At 34.1% G+C, this 19,125-nt stretch overlaps 1 protein-coding gene across 3 annotated transcripts in view; it reads right to left on the bottom strand.

The window, feature by feature from the left end:
- Positions 1–19,125, bottom strand: part of LOC115445520 (integrin alpha-PS2-like) — a gene marked incomplete at its 5' end in the record, with an annotated part of 65,381 nt that overhangs the window by 13,096 nt on the left and 33,160 nt on the right. For 2 of the 3 annotated variants that reach the window (XM_037439555.1, XM_037439554.1), the window contains 4 exon segments: positions 338–386; positions 8,418–8,479; positions 9,476–9,496; positions 10,899–11,025. In XM_037439555.1, coding sequence (XP_037295452.1) covers positions 338–386; positions 8,418–8,479; positions 9,476–9,496; positions 10,899–11,025 — 259 coding nt within the window. 3 annotated transcript variants of the gene reach the window in all.

Below are 19,125 nucleotides of genomic sequence, written 5' to 3'. Positions count from 1 at the left end.
AGTTTCGAGGGTTGGAGTTTTGAATCTTCTGGATTTGACATTAGTCAGTCATCTTATATTATCGTGTTGTGTTTGAGTTATTTACTCTTTATCACTTTCGTACTTATAGTCACAATGAGTGATTATTTCACTTTCTTTCTCGCTGTATTATAGAATATATTTCCTTAGTTCAGACGTAAACGACTCAGTTACGTCTTTTTGTGATTTCAGTAACATTAATTAACAATATAGATTCATCATTATCGATTTTGTTCTGTTAATCAATACCCAAAAACAAGATAGACAGTACAAACAATGCCCAGATATCCCTTTGCTTAATAATTGTAGTTATATTTACCTTGCCAATAGAAGCTTCCCGGAGCACCCATGAATAAACGCTGGCCATCCTGGAAAATACAAAAATATTTTGAACAAAATGATAGGAATAAATATAATTAGCGTGATTGGAAATGATTCCGATACGTTTAATAATGATATAGAAACCCTACGGTATTGCGGGCTGCTAATAAACATTATTGATGTTCACTTTTTCTGTGCTACACAAAAATCTAAAGCAAAAAATTACTAATCACTATTAAAAAATATTCTTATGATACAAATAATTTGGGTTTGTTTTACTGTCTAAGTAAACGCTAATTGTCTAATAGAGCGGTCATATATAAAAGTCAAATGTCCAAACAAATAGCAAACAAAAAAGATTATAGGCATTAATTGTCTTATACATTAACTAGCGAATAATTTACTTTATCATTACAAAACATGCTCTTCCATAAATGTTTTGTCACAAAATGGCTGTTTCTTAATAAATCATTTAGACACCCTTAAACACGGGTGATCCTAATTGAGTGAAGTTTTTATAGACTAATGTTACATCACTGACATTATATGTCCATAACTGGGCCATGGTTTTATGTCGACTATCGTTTTTATGGTCCACTTATGGTAATGTAAGAGGTACATGCACTTATTGTTGGGTTAGATAAAATGGATGCGTTTATAAGTGTGTGAAATGTTGTTAATTCTTTTATGATTGTAGGAGGTAAGGGAAAAAAAACTTATATTTTTTATACGATAGGAAATACTCGATATAGTAGAGTAGGGCGTATAGATAGAAAATTATAATATATATTTTTTTATATTGTTTTTTTCTTTCTTTCTTCTGCTGATGGTAGGATTTGACTAATTTAATTTCTACGGATTATTTTGTCATAGAATTTCTCAGTCAGTAATTAAAGTGCTTTGCAGAAATACATTTCGATAAAATTGCTTGTAAGCTATATCTTCTATCTTTGCGATTATCTATTAATTAAGAAATTAATAAAAGCTTTAAATCTACATATATAAAAGAAAGTTGTGTTAGTTACACTATTTATAACTCAAGAACGGCTGAACCGATTTGGCTGAAAATTGGTAGGGAGGTAGCTTAGAACCAGGAGACGGACATAGGATAGGACTTTTTATCCCGTTCCCACAGGAACGGGATGTGACATAAAACGTGGTATAACAAAACGAAATTTGGTATGGAAATAGTTTAAGACTCTGGGAAGGTTATAGGGTTATACTATCCCGGAAAAATATATAGCGGGAGTTTTATCCCGGAAAACTCCTTCACGCGGGCGAAGCAGCGAGCAAAAGCTAGTAATTAATAAAAGCTAGAGTATTCTACGTTTTTTGAACATAAAACGCGGCATAGTTGTTGTACTTAATAGAGTAATTTACTGCGCAAGATTAACAAAAACTCCTAATATATCTACTAAGTACTACTTATAGATGTTTCTTTAAAAAACATTGTTTCAGGTGCGATGTTAATACGAACAGATTTGTTTTACTTCTGTTTCATAATTTGTCAGCTCCTCCCCTATGGTGACAGTTTACTGTCTTTGACAACTGTGATTAAGTTACGAGAGGATAGCGAATTGGATCAACATTATAATACGTGTTGTTTAACAATTGTAATTATTACGCTCAAGATATTTTTCCTTATAAAAAATACATTTATATAAACAGGGTAGAAATACTAACTGAAAAAAAACAATTATTAATAGATCGCGGAACGTGAAGCTATTTTTTTATATATTTTTACCGACAATTTATAAAGCTAAGTTAAATAAAAACAGTAAAAATACTAAGTATATATTTTTTTGTCTTAAACTCTCATATAATTCCGCTAATCGCTACCGCTTCCTCCTCCATCCTGGGCCACAACAAAAATCGGAAAGACAAAAAACAGACGTCTCCGATAAATCCCGGCGTGTGAACGTGCCAGATAACGTCGCTCGTTTCGGGTTACTACTCGAGACAGAGCAAAAAACATGTTAACATATGTACTGATGGTGGTCTGTGCTGTGATAACGTTTTGCAATTTTTTTTATTGTTTTTTTTTGTCATGACTAACTGTAGATGGTATTGTTATTGTATCCGTAAAAAAAAATGTGTGGTCTATGCGATGTGATGCACCAGTGAAGTTAACTTCTTAAGACCCACCCTCGAGCAAATCGGAAAAACTTGTGGCTTTATATGAAAATCCAAATATAAGCACTGCGTTAAAAAGTTGTCATGGGAAATAGTAGAGTAAGGTAGAGTTACAGAAAACATATGTTACTTAGTCAACATAAATAACCCGAAAAACATCAATAAAAATGTCATCCACGTTTAGTAAAACTAATGTGAATTTCCAAAACTTTCCTCCATTCCATATAAACCGATATCATATTCAGAATCTCCTAACCATATTTGTAGAAATTTCAAACAACTTTTGAAACAAAAAATATAACCCTAAAATGGTAATGGTGGCTTTTAGATCACCTATACGCCGAACGCAACGTATGGCCGCACCAATGAATAAATATGCGCGGCTCCCTGCATGCCATATAAAGGGAGACAAGCGGCGCATGCGCACCGAGCGAGCCCTGTTTCGGACCTGTCACGTGGGAGCATATGTCAGGGGGTTGGACGTTTTATTCTATCTCTTTACCATGTTATTGGTGGTTGAATAATGCATATGATTGTTGACTCAAAATGGCTTTATGAAACGCATTTGATATATATCGGCTCAAATAACGCGAAATAACAGATGGTGCTTACATTACCAGTTATAGAACAAAACAAAAACGCAAACGCAAACGCGAACGCGAACGCGTAACGACGAGTTTTCATTTTAATGTTTTGAATATGTACTGGATCTGTTAATTCTTTTCTTTGGTAAGTAGCAAGCTATTTTGATAATTACTTATATCAAATGTCAAAAGTTCAGTTCAATAGGTTGTAGAAATATTTATGTACAGATATTTTAAAATGAAAAAGTCCAATAATAAATACCAATTATTTAAATACAGATAACCGCAGAAGATAATTTCATGTATTGTTGCGAGGTTTATTTTAACAAACGCATTTCGCTACACACTTTATTACTAACATTTCTCCATTGAAAGGCAATATTGAAATTGCGATTGTATAGAAAATCATTAGTCGCGGTCGCAAAGGCCCGTTGCAGTGTGAAACGGAGGAACAAAAGCGACGGGTTGCCGCAAATAATTGAATATTCAATCAACCGACCATAAATATTGGAAGCATTTAAAATCCCATACGCTTTGCATACGTCCATAGAGAAAGTCAATGGGCAATAGGAATAATTTGTGGAAACATTTGTTGTTGCTTTCACAAACATTGCGTCATAGAAATAATTATTTTTTGTATAACTGCTGTGAAAAATATTTTTTTTAAATTTAACTCTACATATATTTTAATTTAAATATTTATCTGCTTTTTAGGGTTAAAAATCCGACTTAAGCATTTGCTTGCGTAACACAGCAATGTGTTGCCTAATTTGCCTATAGAATGAGAATTGAATTATTACAATACCACTTCTGATAAAAACCACAATAGTACAAGTATTGCAGAAAAAAACAATTCTCGGTTACATTTAATGCGAGATCCAAATCGTGAGGAAAATGTTTGCCCGTAGTCCGTACCACTAGCAATTTATTGTTCCTAGTAAACTACTGACTCTATGCCAAGTAACGTGCAATTTTCCATTTCTTGATACAAACCACAATTGCAATGCATTCCTGTATTTTGTACATGTGCCAAATGTACCCGCTATCAGCAAAATAAAGTGATAGAGAAATAATACGATGAATAAGAAAATAAATCTTTGTAACTGAAAATAAAACGACGCCGTGGACAAATCCGTGGATGTCGCGGCTGTTTCGCAGTTTGCGCGGGCGCATCGCTTTTCCCGCCAACGCCATTGTCTGCAAATGGCCGCCGTTTACGGGCGCGTTCCGGGACCCATGTTTGTAAACCTACAGGAATGCTTGACGTCGCAATGACAAGGAATTTAGCTCCGGGATGACAAAAAAAACTACTGAAAGCATTAAACGTTTTCGGCGGCTTCGGGTGATATATCACGGAAGTTTGTTTTGACTTTTCTGTTTTAGTTTTCGGTTTTAGTCGTTTATTAATTGGATCTCTACGCTACATTTATTAGACATCATTTCCTTGCCACCAATTCTGTCAATTGTCTCAACCATTCCAATTAATTTAACCTTTAACTGTGGACGCGCGGTCTCACAGACCGCTCGCAGTTTGAAAATTTCATGTTTACACCTTTCCACTTGCTCCTCGTGTATAAGGCGCTCAGTAGCTTCAGTTTTAGTGGCGTAACGTATGTTAAAATGGGAGACTGTGTCGGCGGCTGCAAATAAGGCCAGTTATTTTTCTTTAAACTTGGACCGCGGTCTATGAGACCGCACGTCCACGTTTCCGATACAATTTTTTTACGCCTATTTTGTTTTTTTTTTACGATATTTTCATTTTAAATGTTAACAAATATTAATGAAAGTACATCTACGTCAATACAAACGCCAACGTCACAGCTGCAACATATTTATGATCTACTTTTAGAGTCAGACCAGTCTGATAACGAGGAAACTATTGAGGATTGCTTTTTATCAGAAGCTTATTTTATTCGAAAATATATAAGTGACTATGAAGATAATACCAATGTCTCTAGCATAGACGATAACATTATAAGGAGTATCAGCCCCAAGCGGGGGTCCGCGAAAATGAATCTATTTTGCTAGTACAGTACTAAAATATTGGCTTGACGTCACCTATCAATACAAGCAGAAAATATTGATAGGAGTCGTAAAAGGCACGATGACCACAACAAATCACCCCGCGATGTATGGGCGGTAGTTGTAATGCACTTTCTCTGTGAAACCTAAAAAAAAATATAAAGATCCACCGGAACCAGCAAAATTTTGAAAGGGGTCTATGAGAAATATAAATTTGGGAACCTTTGCTCTAGACGAACCCCCTAGTATGACTGACTGACTCGTCAAAGCGCACAGCATATCGCCTTTGTCCCCCAAAACTAAAGAAAGTCCAATTTTAATTGTATTAGTTATAAACAGGTCATACGGTTACAGTGTTCCAAACCCTAGTGTAAAAACTGCCAATAATTTGATACATATTGGACCATTGTCAAAATTTTTATATTTGAATTTGAGAAGACGTTTTTTGATTTTATGTTACAATATGCCTTAGATTTATAGATAAAAATGTTATTTTTTTAAAAAAGTTTAATTTATTTAAGTTTTCAGCCCTAAAACCGATCTCAAGTAAATTTATGCCAAATAGTGCCTTTAACTGTTAATATGATTTAATTAGGTAAGAAATAAATAAAGATTGATTAAAAGCTTCTAAATTATTTCATTTTAATATACATAGAAAATAATAAATATAATAGCGTAAAAATAAAACTAATATTTACGTTGTATTTTAACTCAAAACATAGCGGTCCGTGAGACCGCGCGTCCATGGTAGTGTAACAAAAAAATGACGTCCATAGTTAAGGGTTAAAATGCATTTTAAAGTTTACTCTAAAAGCTTTTCTGTTTTTGTCAGCAATGATTAATAAAGATTCGTAAAACCATAATTTCTGGTAACTCAAACATCCTTCCTCATTACATTTTGTATCCCTTAAATGATAACGACTTGTCAGACTTCTCCTTTGATCCCATTCACGAACAACGATTGCTAAATAAATAGTCTTTCCCAGCCCTCTAAAGAAATCTTTCCACAACCCAACAATAAACTCCGCAACACGCTAGCAACAAATCCCCTGCCCATCTACGGTAATAGTACATTGAGAAGAAAACCTTGCACATGTAATAAGTAAGTGGGACACGGCTGAATCATGGCGCCATTGAGCCTCAGCTGATTTGGATTCAACACGAGCCGGCAATGAATTGCGATAGGTGTTCGCTAACATGGCTTTGCACACCGGAAAATACAATTACTGATCTGTATTAGAGGCTGTACCACTTCTCCAGTAGTATCCTTTGCAATCTCGTTTAATTAATAAAATTAAATATAGACCAGTGTACTGCTACTGGGTATGGTCCTCTATGTTACTCTAAGAATTTCCTTACGCAGTTTTTAAAATAAAAATATTTTTACCCACAACACGAATTCCTAAATTCCCTCGTGTAGTTGCTAATTGCTTCTACGAATGATAAATTACATTCGAAGTTTTTTTTGCTTTCCCTACATTGATCAAATCGTGCTATTCATTAAAATTACAACCCTTTTCTGTCAACAGATTAATGCATTAAATATTCCATATTTAAAATTCTCAGTTTAAAATGCGAAACGCGAACTGCCGCATTTTTTTACCAGGCAAAGGTATCAAATACTCCTGCCGTGGTGGCGAGAGATAATAAATATATTAGAGTGAGGTTATGTTTGCAAGCGGAATACTAATTCAAATAAACGTATTTGTGACGATTATCGATGTAGATTAATGAAAATATTCGTTTGTTACCGTTATTGTGAGAGTATAATATGGTATGTTCACCCGTTATCGGTGTCTTTACTTATTCAAAAATAAAACATTGACTTAGTATTGAGTATTTTTTTTGTGTTTATTAAAGAGAATTTCAATGATAATATCGTACGACAATGTTGTACACAGTAGAGCAAATAGAACAACTTATTTTAGATAACTTTAAGTGTTAATATTTAATCCTAGTTTAAAATCCTTGGTGCGATTTAAAGATATTCATTCTAGTTTCACCAAAATACAGGAATAGCAAAATAATATATTTTACACAATTGTTTTTGTCAAAAACAGAATACTCGGCACTCTTGAAAATACGTGGTAAAATTTTAAATTAAAATAAAGTCTTGTTAATTTTTTTTCGTATAATTGCAGGAAGTACTCATTTTGAATAATTAATAGACAGGAAAGCGAATAGTTTTAGCAAGTTACCGCCGCGCAATCACATAACAATCACTCAGGCCATAAAGAGGGCGTTACACCGTCGCCGATTAAACTCAATTGTATCCCAAATGCGGAGACATAATAAAACGACAATAAATACTCGAGTACTATTTTCGAAATAGGAATGGTCGGCCATTTTGTTTGTTATTTTTTGCGCGGGACAATAAAAGTTGTTAATAATTCATAAGGTGCGCGGTGGCGGCGCGGCGGACGCGCGCATTCGGCTCACGTGCGCCCGCGCATCGCGCCATCGCATCACGATGCCTCTTACATGGGCAAAAATAATTCTATTCCCACGATCGTAAAATCACGATGTTTTACATGACTCTCCTACATTTTTTCGGACGTGACACACTTTTTTTCGTGTTTAACTGATATTCTTTGCACGTATCCTCAGTATCAGAGATGGTTTTATGGAAATTCTTTGACTGTTTTGCTGTGGGATTTTATTATCCGAACCAATAACATAAAATCATTATTTATGACCTAGTAACATCATCATTTACACTTCGTATAATACAACATTTATTGCCGTATCTTTATTTTAATTGTTGCCATATTTTGTTTAAAATAAGCATATACTATTTAAATTCCTTAACCCTAAATTTAACATGTCAAAGATACGTTAACCATGATAAATATTTGAAGTACTTAAATTACAAAGAATTCGGTTGCAATTACAAATGATTATAATAATGACTCCCGCGACATTCGTGCGAATTAACATAAAAAATACCGCGAATTTCACTCAAAATGAATCGAAACGTAATTTGGCATGACTAACACATTAATGGGGTTTATTTGGCCAGCCTTTGAATGACAAACAATTGCGGTTGATATTGCGTGAAAAATTGTGTTGCAAGAAAGGCACTCGCCACTGACATAAAATCTATTTTAAGCTTGCATAATTACTTTCTTAAATATATTAGTTGTAACTATGATGTTAACACCTTTAACGTTTTTAAAATAAATAGCTTTAATAACGCTTAAAAGACCAACATAAAAATAGACTTTACCGAAGTGTTCTGACATATAATATCCAATAAACATTGTCAATATTTGCAACAAAACTAAAATGGTCATAGCTAGATTTAGGCAGCTAAATATGGAAATGATAAATACAACGTACCTTAGATATGGAGGCGGAAAATCCAGCCTGACACACACCAGTCTTGCGCTGTCCGTGGCTAGCTGCGTAAATAAAATAAAATGCTTCAATATTTTAGGTTATTTTCATTATTGAAATAAAACTATTTTACAGATTTTATCAAGGTTTTTTATATTATAATTTTCTCCCTACGTTTCGAATATTTTGCAACCTTCGTGATCACACAGGGAACTATGATGTTGGTTGTCCGAAAAGTCAAATTTACAATATCTACATTAACATACTAACAAAAGATAGAAATTTACAATTATAAAAAAAAATAAGAGTCTTCGAAACGTCGGAAAAAAATTATAATATAAAAAACCGCTATAAAATCCGCAAAATAGGTTTATTTCAATGTCCAACATTCGCGTAAACATAAGAAATCATTAAACATTACGACTATTCTGGAGATTCCTAAAACTGCAAAGAAAATTATGCAGTTTAAATCCCAAACCTACTAATATATACCATTTTTTATTTAAAACTATATTAACAGATGTTTTAATTATTTATTAGTCTACAACATTTTTTTTAAAACATGGTCTTAATAATGTTTGTTATCTAAGTAAGGTGAAAATGCTCGGCGATGATTCCAAATGTCAGGAAACGAGCTGTCAATTTTAATTAAAGACCAGACAAACCTTGACCGTGGCCTTGGCAAGTTAATGTGATTTTGTGACTGAGTGTAAATATTATTAGATAATGCACAGACAACATCAATATTACATATACATATACATGCAATAAAATAAATAATTAAATAAATAATATTTTAAAATTTTGATTTGTCACTTTCGATTTATTTTTAACATATAAATTTGTCGTAATATCATTGTACCTGCTATGTATGCCAATTCCGCGCCAATTACAAATTGATTACCAATTATGTATCAATAATAATTTCTTTAATACACATAATTATATATCTACACATATACACGAAATAATAATGGAATATGATTTTTTTTGTTCAATGATGTGGATGGAACCTAACTACAGAGTGCGAAACATCCAACTTTACCTTCCGACATACTCACCCTCATCCAGCGAATAGTGCCCTAAACAAATTATATGTGTTACTTCCATAATACATATATAAAAAGCAAAATATAATTATCAATCATTCAAAGACAACAGAACGAGCATAATAATGCAATCATTCACGTTACTATGTTGTATGTAAGATTTTATGATCTTAGCCTAAAATAAATATGCTTATTGCTTATACAGAAATAAAACGCCAAAGATATGGCATATTACAGAATACAGTATGCATAAAAAGAAAAAATATTTTATGATTATTTTACTTATGACTACAACATTACATTCAAAAACCTTTGCCATGAAAAAAATATAAAAATGGCTCCTATAATACAAAAACATAAAACTCCGCCTCGAAACATGTAACGTTTCACTTTAACGATGTGTATAGTTATTTTTTTATACAAAAGCGTAATCGTAAATCATGTTTCGCCGGCGGGCGGGCGATACGCCAATTTTACCGCGGGCTTCGCCATTACCGGCGGAAGTGAGCGCCACTTTTCGCGCGCTTTTGTAAGACGCCATGATAGCTCACTAATGTCATGTTTAAAGATGGCGGATTTATTAATTTTAACGTGTCATCGTTTTGTTTGCAGTTTGCGGTATGTAGTTTAATTTTCTAATGTTCTGTAATTTTAAGAAATAATTTTATTTTTAGATACCTCATTAATACTTAATAATTTAAGCAATACTAATTTATTCATAAGCCCAAACTTTACAGATAAGATTTAAGAATTAAAAAATAGTTTTGAAACAACTTTCTGAATTACGACATTTTTCTCTGCTTGGACATATATTATCGTTTTCTTGCCCATTTGCTCACCATAAAATTAATCGCTATATCGAAAATTACAAGGCAGATGACGTTAAATACCTTCATAATTCATTTTGCCATCCTACCGACATATTCCCGCCTTTCAAAGACTGTTGATAATGTGTTGAAGGTGTATCGGGAATAGCGAATTAATCTACACCGTTCACTAATCCGATTGCATCGTGCATTAAACCTATCATGCCATCAGCGAGGTAACTGTCTTGTGATATCGATCATGGCCGTAAACTCTTCGACCAGTAAAGCTATCTATTAGAATATTATGTGAACATTTTAAATAAGGAAATTCCAATTAATTCAAGCGAACTTTTTCATACTAAGTACTGAATGACCAGACTAGCAGTGGCTTGTTGAAAATTGAGTCTTATTTGCAAGAATCGTTTTACATAACTGACTGCCGAAAAGAGCTAATAGCTCGCCCGGTAAACCAAGCAATAACCACGTTACCAGCTCTTTAATATACAAAGTCCGAGAAGTGGTACTTTGACTGTTTAAGACATTATATGTATGTACGTCTCTTAGCCAGGAAAGACCATAATAATTTTTGTATTCTCATCAGAAACCTTTCCAAAGTAAATGATACTTACAAGTCCTGCAAGGCGAGAACTCTGTGGTGGTGGCAGCGTTGGATGTCTTGGCGACGTAGCACGTTCCCACAGGATCTCGCTGGTTCATCTTGGCTGACACGTAGGAGACGTAGCGAGGGGCACAGGCCTGTTGAAGAACATGGTTTTTAGAAACTTGTTTACGAAGACGTTGTAAAGGTGGATTTATTATATAATATTAAAAGGGTACCTAGTGAGGTCTTCTTTCTGAATTTTCTAGAGGAATCGTGGTATTTCGAGCACCCAGAAATATATTACCGTCTTTTGGTGCAGTTTTAGTTGGCACTAACCTACTAAGTAAACTATTGACTGTAAGTAGATACGTACAATTAAATAAACGTATCTTAATACGTTGCAAAATAATGCATTTCTACCATTAGTAACTAAATTTTTCACTGTTTTAACATTTAGATTCTGAAACTGTGTTCCTGGGTTCGGTCACTAAATAAAAAGTATTTAATACTAGTTGACCCGACAGACGTTGTCCCGCCTTAACTATGAATTTTCAACACGCATTCTGTCTATCGCTGAAATTAACTTTTCTTAAATTTTCTAACGTTCCGCACAACTTCCTTAATTTTTTCTTTCATAAGACCCTTTTCCTGATAATAACAAACACAACAAAAAATAAACAAAAAATAACAACAAAAAATAGTGAAATCGGTCCAGCCGTTCACGCGTGATGGCGTGACCAAGGGAAATAGGGATTCATTTTTATATATATAGATAAAAAAAATATGTATTTCCGTATTTCGAATCTCTTAAAACTTATCTCTAACATTTTACAAGTCACCGTCGAAATGTCTTTTTATACTCTATAATCACTACATTTACATCCTAATTCCCTCCCATTGACCTTCCTGTAACTTCGCTTCCAGTTCCCGTGTTTGTATAAGGAGTAATATTTATAACTTTCATAACACCGTATCTTTTCACGGAACTAGTGAGCTTCAAATAAACTTTCTAAATATGAACTAAACGTTTATATTAACTATAACATTTACCAGAATACCGTGGTTTATTTTACGCTATATTTTAAAACATATTTTTTAATCAATGGTGCGTATGTAATACTGGCATCAATAAGTCATATGTAAATCTAATTAAAACTATTTTTCAGATTTTATCATGGCTTTTTATATCATAATTTTTTCCAAAAATAATTTAGGATATTAAATTCCAAAAAAAATTAAATTATAGGATAAAATTAAATTATAGGCGTTGCTTACACCTCTGCCTACCCTTTCAAAGATAACACGCGTGATTGTGTGTGAATACTTTACAATTATTATTTTATAATCTATGTACTTTCGAATATTTAAACAATAGCTTTTATAGATTGATTTTAATTGCAACACACTGTCGTCCTTTGATATTCCTTTTTTTATAGAACTTCAGTGAAAATGAAAGCCATTTTTCACAAGATAAAGCTTAAAATGTGTCGGTATAAAGGTACTAAAATATTTCGAATATTCTTGCATATACCTGGTGATATCATTATGACTTATTACACTATAGTATGAGCAGTGAGCATAAATTAACGTCTTTTATAACGTCTTAGGTCCCTGATTCACAGCGTGTGTCATCTGCTGACTCAACGAATGAGTTTACTCTAAACAAACTGTTTCTTCACTCACGTTTCGTGGATTCTTTGTTCATTATGGCGCTAGTGAGAATTGAAACTCATAATTTTATGAAATTATCTTTGGTTTGGAGATTGAACATCATGTAAATTATTTATTTTTAACAGTTTGTAGATATGGTATACGGGGGGATTTGTAAATAAATTTATCGATAATTTTAATTAATAATAAATTATCGCGCTCATCTGAAGCCAATAGATTTTTTAAAACCATTATAGCAAAATCACCAATATACTACATTGTAATATTTACTTTTGTCTTCCTACAAATATTGAGTCTTTACTACAAACACAATTAGTTTTACATTATAAATATAATCCTAAAAAACATTTTATGTACAAAACAAAGACCTTACCAATGACTAATAAATAACTATTAAAAAAAAATCGAAAGGTAAATATACTTAGTGAATCCTTAATTCTTAACACTGGCTGACTCACGCGCAGTTTAAACTGACGCGGCGTCCTAAGAAGCAAAAGTGTTGCAATCGAAATCGACTAATTGTTTCACCCGAATAGCAACCACCGTAAACAAGGTGCTAAAACCCGCCAGTGGCCCACGTCTAATGTGTCGCTTTCAGCCTGAGTATATCCAGCTCGAAAAGGCCAGTATAATTGTGTCGATTGTCGAGGGGTAATCATCTCTCGTCAGATGATTCTATTAGACCACTCCACTTACCATCAGGTGCAGTGGAGTCACTGTACCATGTCTATACAAAACAATTATTAAAAAGAATCAATTAATAAAATATCACCGTTACAGGATTTAATCGGGTAACAGCTAGTAAAATAATGTATTGCTAAGTACGTATGTCAAATATACATAATTATCACAAAATACAACTAAAGTTTGTCTCGCAACAGACGACCGTGAATACGGAATGGTCAAATATTTACTAATTAAATACAGCACTTTACGTCATGAACCGTGTAGGTAAATTGTTGTACTTATAAGTGGAATTTTTAAACAGAACGTATATTCGACTAAAATTCTCTAGATCGTCTCGATCCGTATTTTTAATAACGTAACTTCTAATTCGGGATCAGCACAACATATTTTTTGAGCACATTTGTAAAATGATAGTTTTTAATCGCTTGTTTGGTTGGCAATTAACATCAACCCTTTTTAAAATCAAGTTCCACGTTATTTTTGATACGTATATATTATTGTCATACAAGAGACTATCTGTTCTTTTGTAGATGTTTTGTTACCTTTATCCATAGCCAATAATTATACATACGAAAGGAACTCTATCTATTGTAACGCTTTCACGGCTGAACCATCGAACAGATTTCGATAAAATTTGGTGTGGAGATACTTTAATATTCTGGGAAGGATATAGGCTACATTATATCCCGGGAAAATATATAGCGGGACTTCTATCTAGGAAAACCTTTTTCACGAGTGAGAAGCCGCGAACAAAAGCTAGTCAGGTATAATTTCCGGTTACCTCATAGCATGTTTTACAATCCTACAAAAAGATACATTTACGAAATACCCCAAACACTTCAAAGTCGATAAATCAAACAATGTTCCTCACGATTGACACAGGGCACAATGTGGCCCGGTTTTGTGCCGCGAATAGCAATGAGATGTAGGTCAACGGATTACTAAAGATACTAAATGAATGGACGTCGTAACCTGATTTTGGTTGGCTGTAAATGTTGTGGGATTGTTTTTGTTAAAGATTTTCAGGGTATGCAGTGGTTTTGTGTGAAATAGATTTTTTTCATGAATGATAAAGTGAAGCCACTACAACTAATGCTAAGTGACGTAAGATCCGAATAGAGTGTCGGCCGATGAGATGATTTGCCCTCGCCAGTTGACATAATTATGCTGGCCTGTTTGTTAACGTGTATGCACAGCCTGATCGCGGAACGCGACACACTAACATTGGCCACTTTGCCAGAATGCCAGGCAATTAAAAAGAAATATAAAGAATTCGATAGGTCGCCGATAGTTCAACATTTTCAGGTGTCTCCAAACTAGACCATGCGTGTATCGTAAGGTACCTATAATGAGAGTGTCAAACTAATGAATAAACGACAATTATGCAAATAATAAACAAACTGAAATCAACAAATAAAACAATCATTCTAAAAAACATTGAAGAGTTTGTTTGTTCGAACACGCTAGTCCCAGGAACTACTAAACCAATTATAACTTTTTTTTACTAATAGGAAAAATATTTATAACGGATAATCTTTTTCACGCAAGCGAAGCCTCATGTAAAAGCCAGTTTCCAATATTTTTTATGACCCATCATAACCTTAATAATTATTTATCAGAGACGTCTTCCCTTACAGGAAAGTTCACGAAGGTATTCAGTGTTATTTATTTGTCGTTTTCCAGTAACTCGTATGTCACTGGCATTATAACAGCGCTGGCAATTCGTTAAATATCAGAGGTACTCGGTTAAAGTTCAGAGCTCAATGCTATATTTAATGGCGTGTACAAAAAGGACAGTAGATAGTTCAGAAAATAATGCAAGTACTACTGGTGGTAGGTCTCTCATATGTGAGAATCCGCCTGGGTAGGTACAACTGCAATATCTATTTCTGCCGCCAAGCAACAGTGTGTAGTCACTGTTGTGTTCCGGTTTGAAGGACATTGGAGTCAGTGTAACTACTGAACATAATAAGACTTAACACCTCATGTCTCAGGATGGCGAGCGCAGTGGAATACCAAACAATACTTTGTGATTCAAGGTGTTGAACAGTGTTTCTATGGCGGTCGTATCGCTTACCATCAGGCGAACAGCAAGCTAGTATCCTCATTCAAAGAAATCAAAACAAAAAAAATGAATTTCCCAGTCTGTATCGTCGTATTTTTTATGTTCTTTTGAAGACGAATTAAATTATTGTTATAGTATTTCACGGATTTAAATGCCTATTTAATGCGATTAACATCTCCTCAGTAAACCAACACTGCAAGTTTGTCTTACTGTAATTACAAGATTGAATTATTTAAAGAAGCTGACGTAACGGATTGTAAACTACAAAACCTTTATTTACAAATTATATTCTTAAGAAGCACTTTAAAAATACAAAATAACTGTAACACCATCAAAATCACTGTTATTTCTTAATTAGTTACTCGCCACCAAACTGTCCCATTGTGAACAGTGAATTATCGAGTCCGCGATATGTTCACGCTAGCGCCCGAGCGGATGTTGTAGATGTGTATCGGATAAGTTATTGCGTGGACAATATCACGGGTCATCGGGCAATGGACACCGCGATTAATAACAGCATACACGGAGTATAAGGGATACTGTAAGGTCATTGACTCCTGGAATTAGAAGGTACTTTCAACATCTTTGGCTTTTCTAATATACATCATATTTATTTATCCATCAAATTTACCAAAAATACAAAATAACTCTTAGGAGGTAACATACTAATAATATTAAATTGAGATCATAGGACAAAAACAATACCTCGGTCCCACTAGGCACAGCCCGTAGGTGAACGATTTTCATATGGCGTTACATATTATAATAAAATAAAGTGCAAAACATCAATGCAAGGTTTTATAAATTTGTGTCTGGGTGTATAATACGTGTAGTTGAATAAGGTAAATATCAAATATTAGGTAATTCTTATGATTTGAAAGTAAATTGCTTCCGTATAGCCCGTAATAATTCGATATCGTTGACATATGTCAACGATATCGAATTATGACTTTTTGTCGTTGCATCGATAAAAAGATGTTTTCACACAAGTAAAGCTGCTGTCAAAAACGAATTATTCTTCACTTCCAAATAAATTATCGCAAAATGTAAAATCAATAGCTAATAATTATTATAATAAAGTGTTTTTTGCCATGGCTAAAAAAAAACTGTTTTCCTTCAGAAGCATAAATTTTAGATCTGCTGTTCCAGTTTAGCGTAATGACTATTACGTAGCCTAATTCTCACCAATTGCATAATATATATTATAGAGATAAGAACGCTTAAAATTCTACATATTTTTGAAGATTTTTCATCCATTTTACCTATTTTAGGTTATTCCGATGTTGAAATAAAACTATTTTTATGAATGTTATCTTCCGCCCCGTAACCACGAAGGCTGCAAAGTCTTCGAAACGTCGGGAGAAAATTATAACAAACCGCTTTAAAATTCGTAAAAATAGTTCTATTTCAATGTCTAACATTCGCGGAAATATAAGACATCTTTATACAGATTTTCAAAACTATATAAACCCGCTTATAACAAATTCCACATGATATTTTTATCACCACAACCATCTGTAACGGCGCATCCAAACGTAGAAACACAGTTACGAGAAAAAATCTGGACCAAGTTTCCCTTTTATAGACCTCAATCATTGATGGAGTAACGGTGCAGTAGTAGGAACTAGGGTCAATGTAGCACGCATGTTCTCTGGACAGGTTCGTCTTATAATGAAAGTTTTATATCCGGATTTGACATTGACTATAACAGTACTGAATCCAACACTAAATACAGTCCTTAAAGGATTAAATTATAGTAATGTCGATTAACATTAGGTTTGTTTTTCGACAGTCGATTTATAAATATCGTAGAATTAGAATGCTAGTGGTATGAAGGTGTTAAAACCCGCAATAGAGCCCCACGTAAGTGTGTTACGCTCCGGAATCAGCCTATGTATATTTAGTTGCAACAGGCCGGCATAAATGTTTCCACTACCGAGACGTAATTATCTTTCGTCAGTGAAAATTCTATTAGATCTCACTAGCTGTCAGGTGCAGTGGGGTCAAGTCGGATAACAGACACCCAAAAGTAGTACCAGACCTTTGGATTTACAAAGCACTATAATACAGTACTGTACTTAAGATATATAAAATCTAATAATTATCCTGCGAGTTTCAAGACTACTAGTCCACTTGACAGAAAGCATAAACAAAGCGACACTATCCAAATGTACCAGCGCACGAAAACACTACAGACTTGCGAGTTGAAATAGACAAAACGGTAGTATGCACCTGGCATACTAAAAACCTACCTATAGATACTCGGTACGACTTACCTAGTTATATGTGTTCAACATCGTCAAATTATAGCCGAAGGCGTTCCGGTAGTGCCGTAAACATGAATGCAACGTCGCCGCACGTACTCCGAAACAGTTGCCAACTCTAACTATTGTTTGGAAATAAGCGGGTTCAGAGCGTGTATTACACGTGTTCCTGTGATTTCGTTACCGTTTACTTCTTGTTCGTGAAAACGGGAATCTGGGAGAGAAACTGTAAAGACTGCGAAATTATCTGGTGGTTTGTTTCGTTTTAGTTCAGTCTTTGGTAGGGGAATTTTGAATTTTCTTGAGCACAGGTTTTAGTTAAACCATTTTTATCTTAGTATTGAGACAAGTAACATAGCACCTGTTAACATAGTCATTGAGTCATTTTAGTTTAAACATTTTTATCTTAGAATTGAGACCGGTAACATGGCGCCTACAGACAAATTCATTGTACATATCAATACATTCAGACAAAATCTAAACCACATTTACTATAGTAACATGCCTGTTATTGGCATATATATCAGCCATATTACCTTATAGCTTTGTTTGTGTATAAATATATGTATCAATAGGTTTGCTGTTGGTATACCTTTAAATAAATAACTACATGACAATGCAAATAGGCAATTTTTTCCCTAAAAAAAGATACCGTCTACAAACAAACATTGACCTAATTGCATTATGAAAATATATTGTACGTGTGCCCTATACCGTCACAACGCCTTACTCGGAGACGATTCCTCATCTTAAATGTTAACTGCAAAATTTGTTCGAGCAGAAAGTCGGTAATTGAGAAATATGACCGCGCGGATTAATGGCTTTCGAAATTCTGATATGATCTTGAGGTTTATTGTGAAAACATTTGGTATAATGATGTATAGAGAGGACAAAAATCATGACAAGACTACAATAGTAAGTAATAACAAAAATATATCGGAAACATGAATTAACTAGATAATACCTAAGAAAAGTGTGACTACCCACATGTTATATAAAGAGTACGCTGCCAAATTAAAAGGAAAGCGCTACGGACTTTATCAGAGGTTCCCAAACTTTTTTTTTCATAGACCCCTTTTTAAACCAGATAAATTTTCGTGTACCCCTGATTACGAATTGGTGACCCCATTTTTTGGTCACGTCAAGTCTTCTGTGAACCCCTGGGGCTCCAACTGGACCAGTTTGGGAATCAATGGACTAGATAAAAGTAGGGTTATTGGGGTTTCCGATAATAGAAGGATTTTCATGTGTCCACTTGTTGTCCAGACCTTTTTAAACTCTATTAAGTCCCACCTACCTCCAAACTGAAACTACATTATATTTACCAATCCATATAGTTCACGCCAGAGTAAAAGAGCCCTTATTCCAAAGTACACAAAACACCTTCATCTAACACAAACAGAACAAGCATTCCGACCTCATTTGCCGCAATGGATGCAAGCCCGTTTTAACAAAAACTTTACCGTACGGAACAGTTCATTTTCGAGAATCTAACGCTCAGTTCTTTTAAGGATTAAAAGAAAAACCAGCATTGATTCTACTTTTGCCGCCTCTGTATGGAAACTGTG

Source organism: Manduca sexta, chromosome 17, assembly GCF_014839805.1.
Source record: "Manduca sexta isolate Smith_Timp_Sample1 chromosome 17, JHU_Msex_v1.0, whole genome shotgun sequence".
Classification (NCBI taxonomy): domain Eukaryota; kingdom Metazoa; phylum Arthropoda; class Insecta; order Lepidoptera; family Sphingidae; genus Manduca; species Manduca sexta.
Note: the sequence above shows the minus strand (reverse complement) of the source record. Positions and strands in the feature narration are given on the sequence as shown.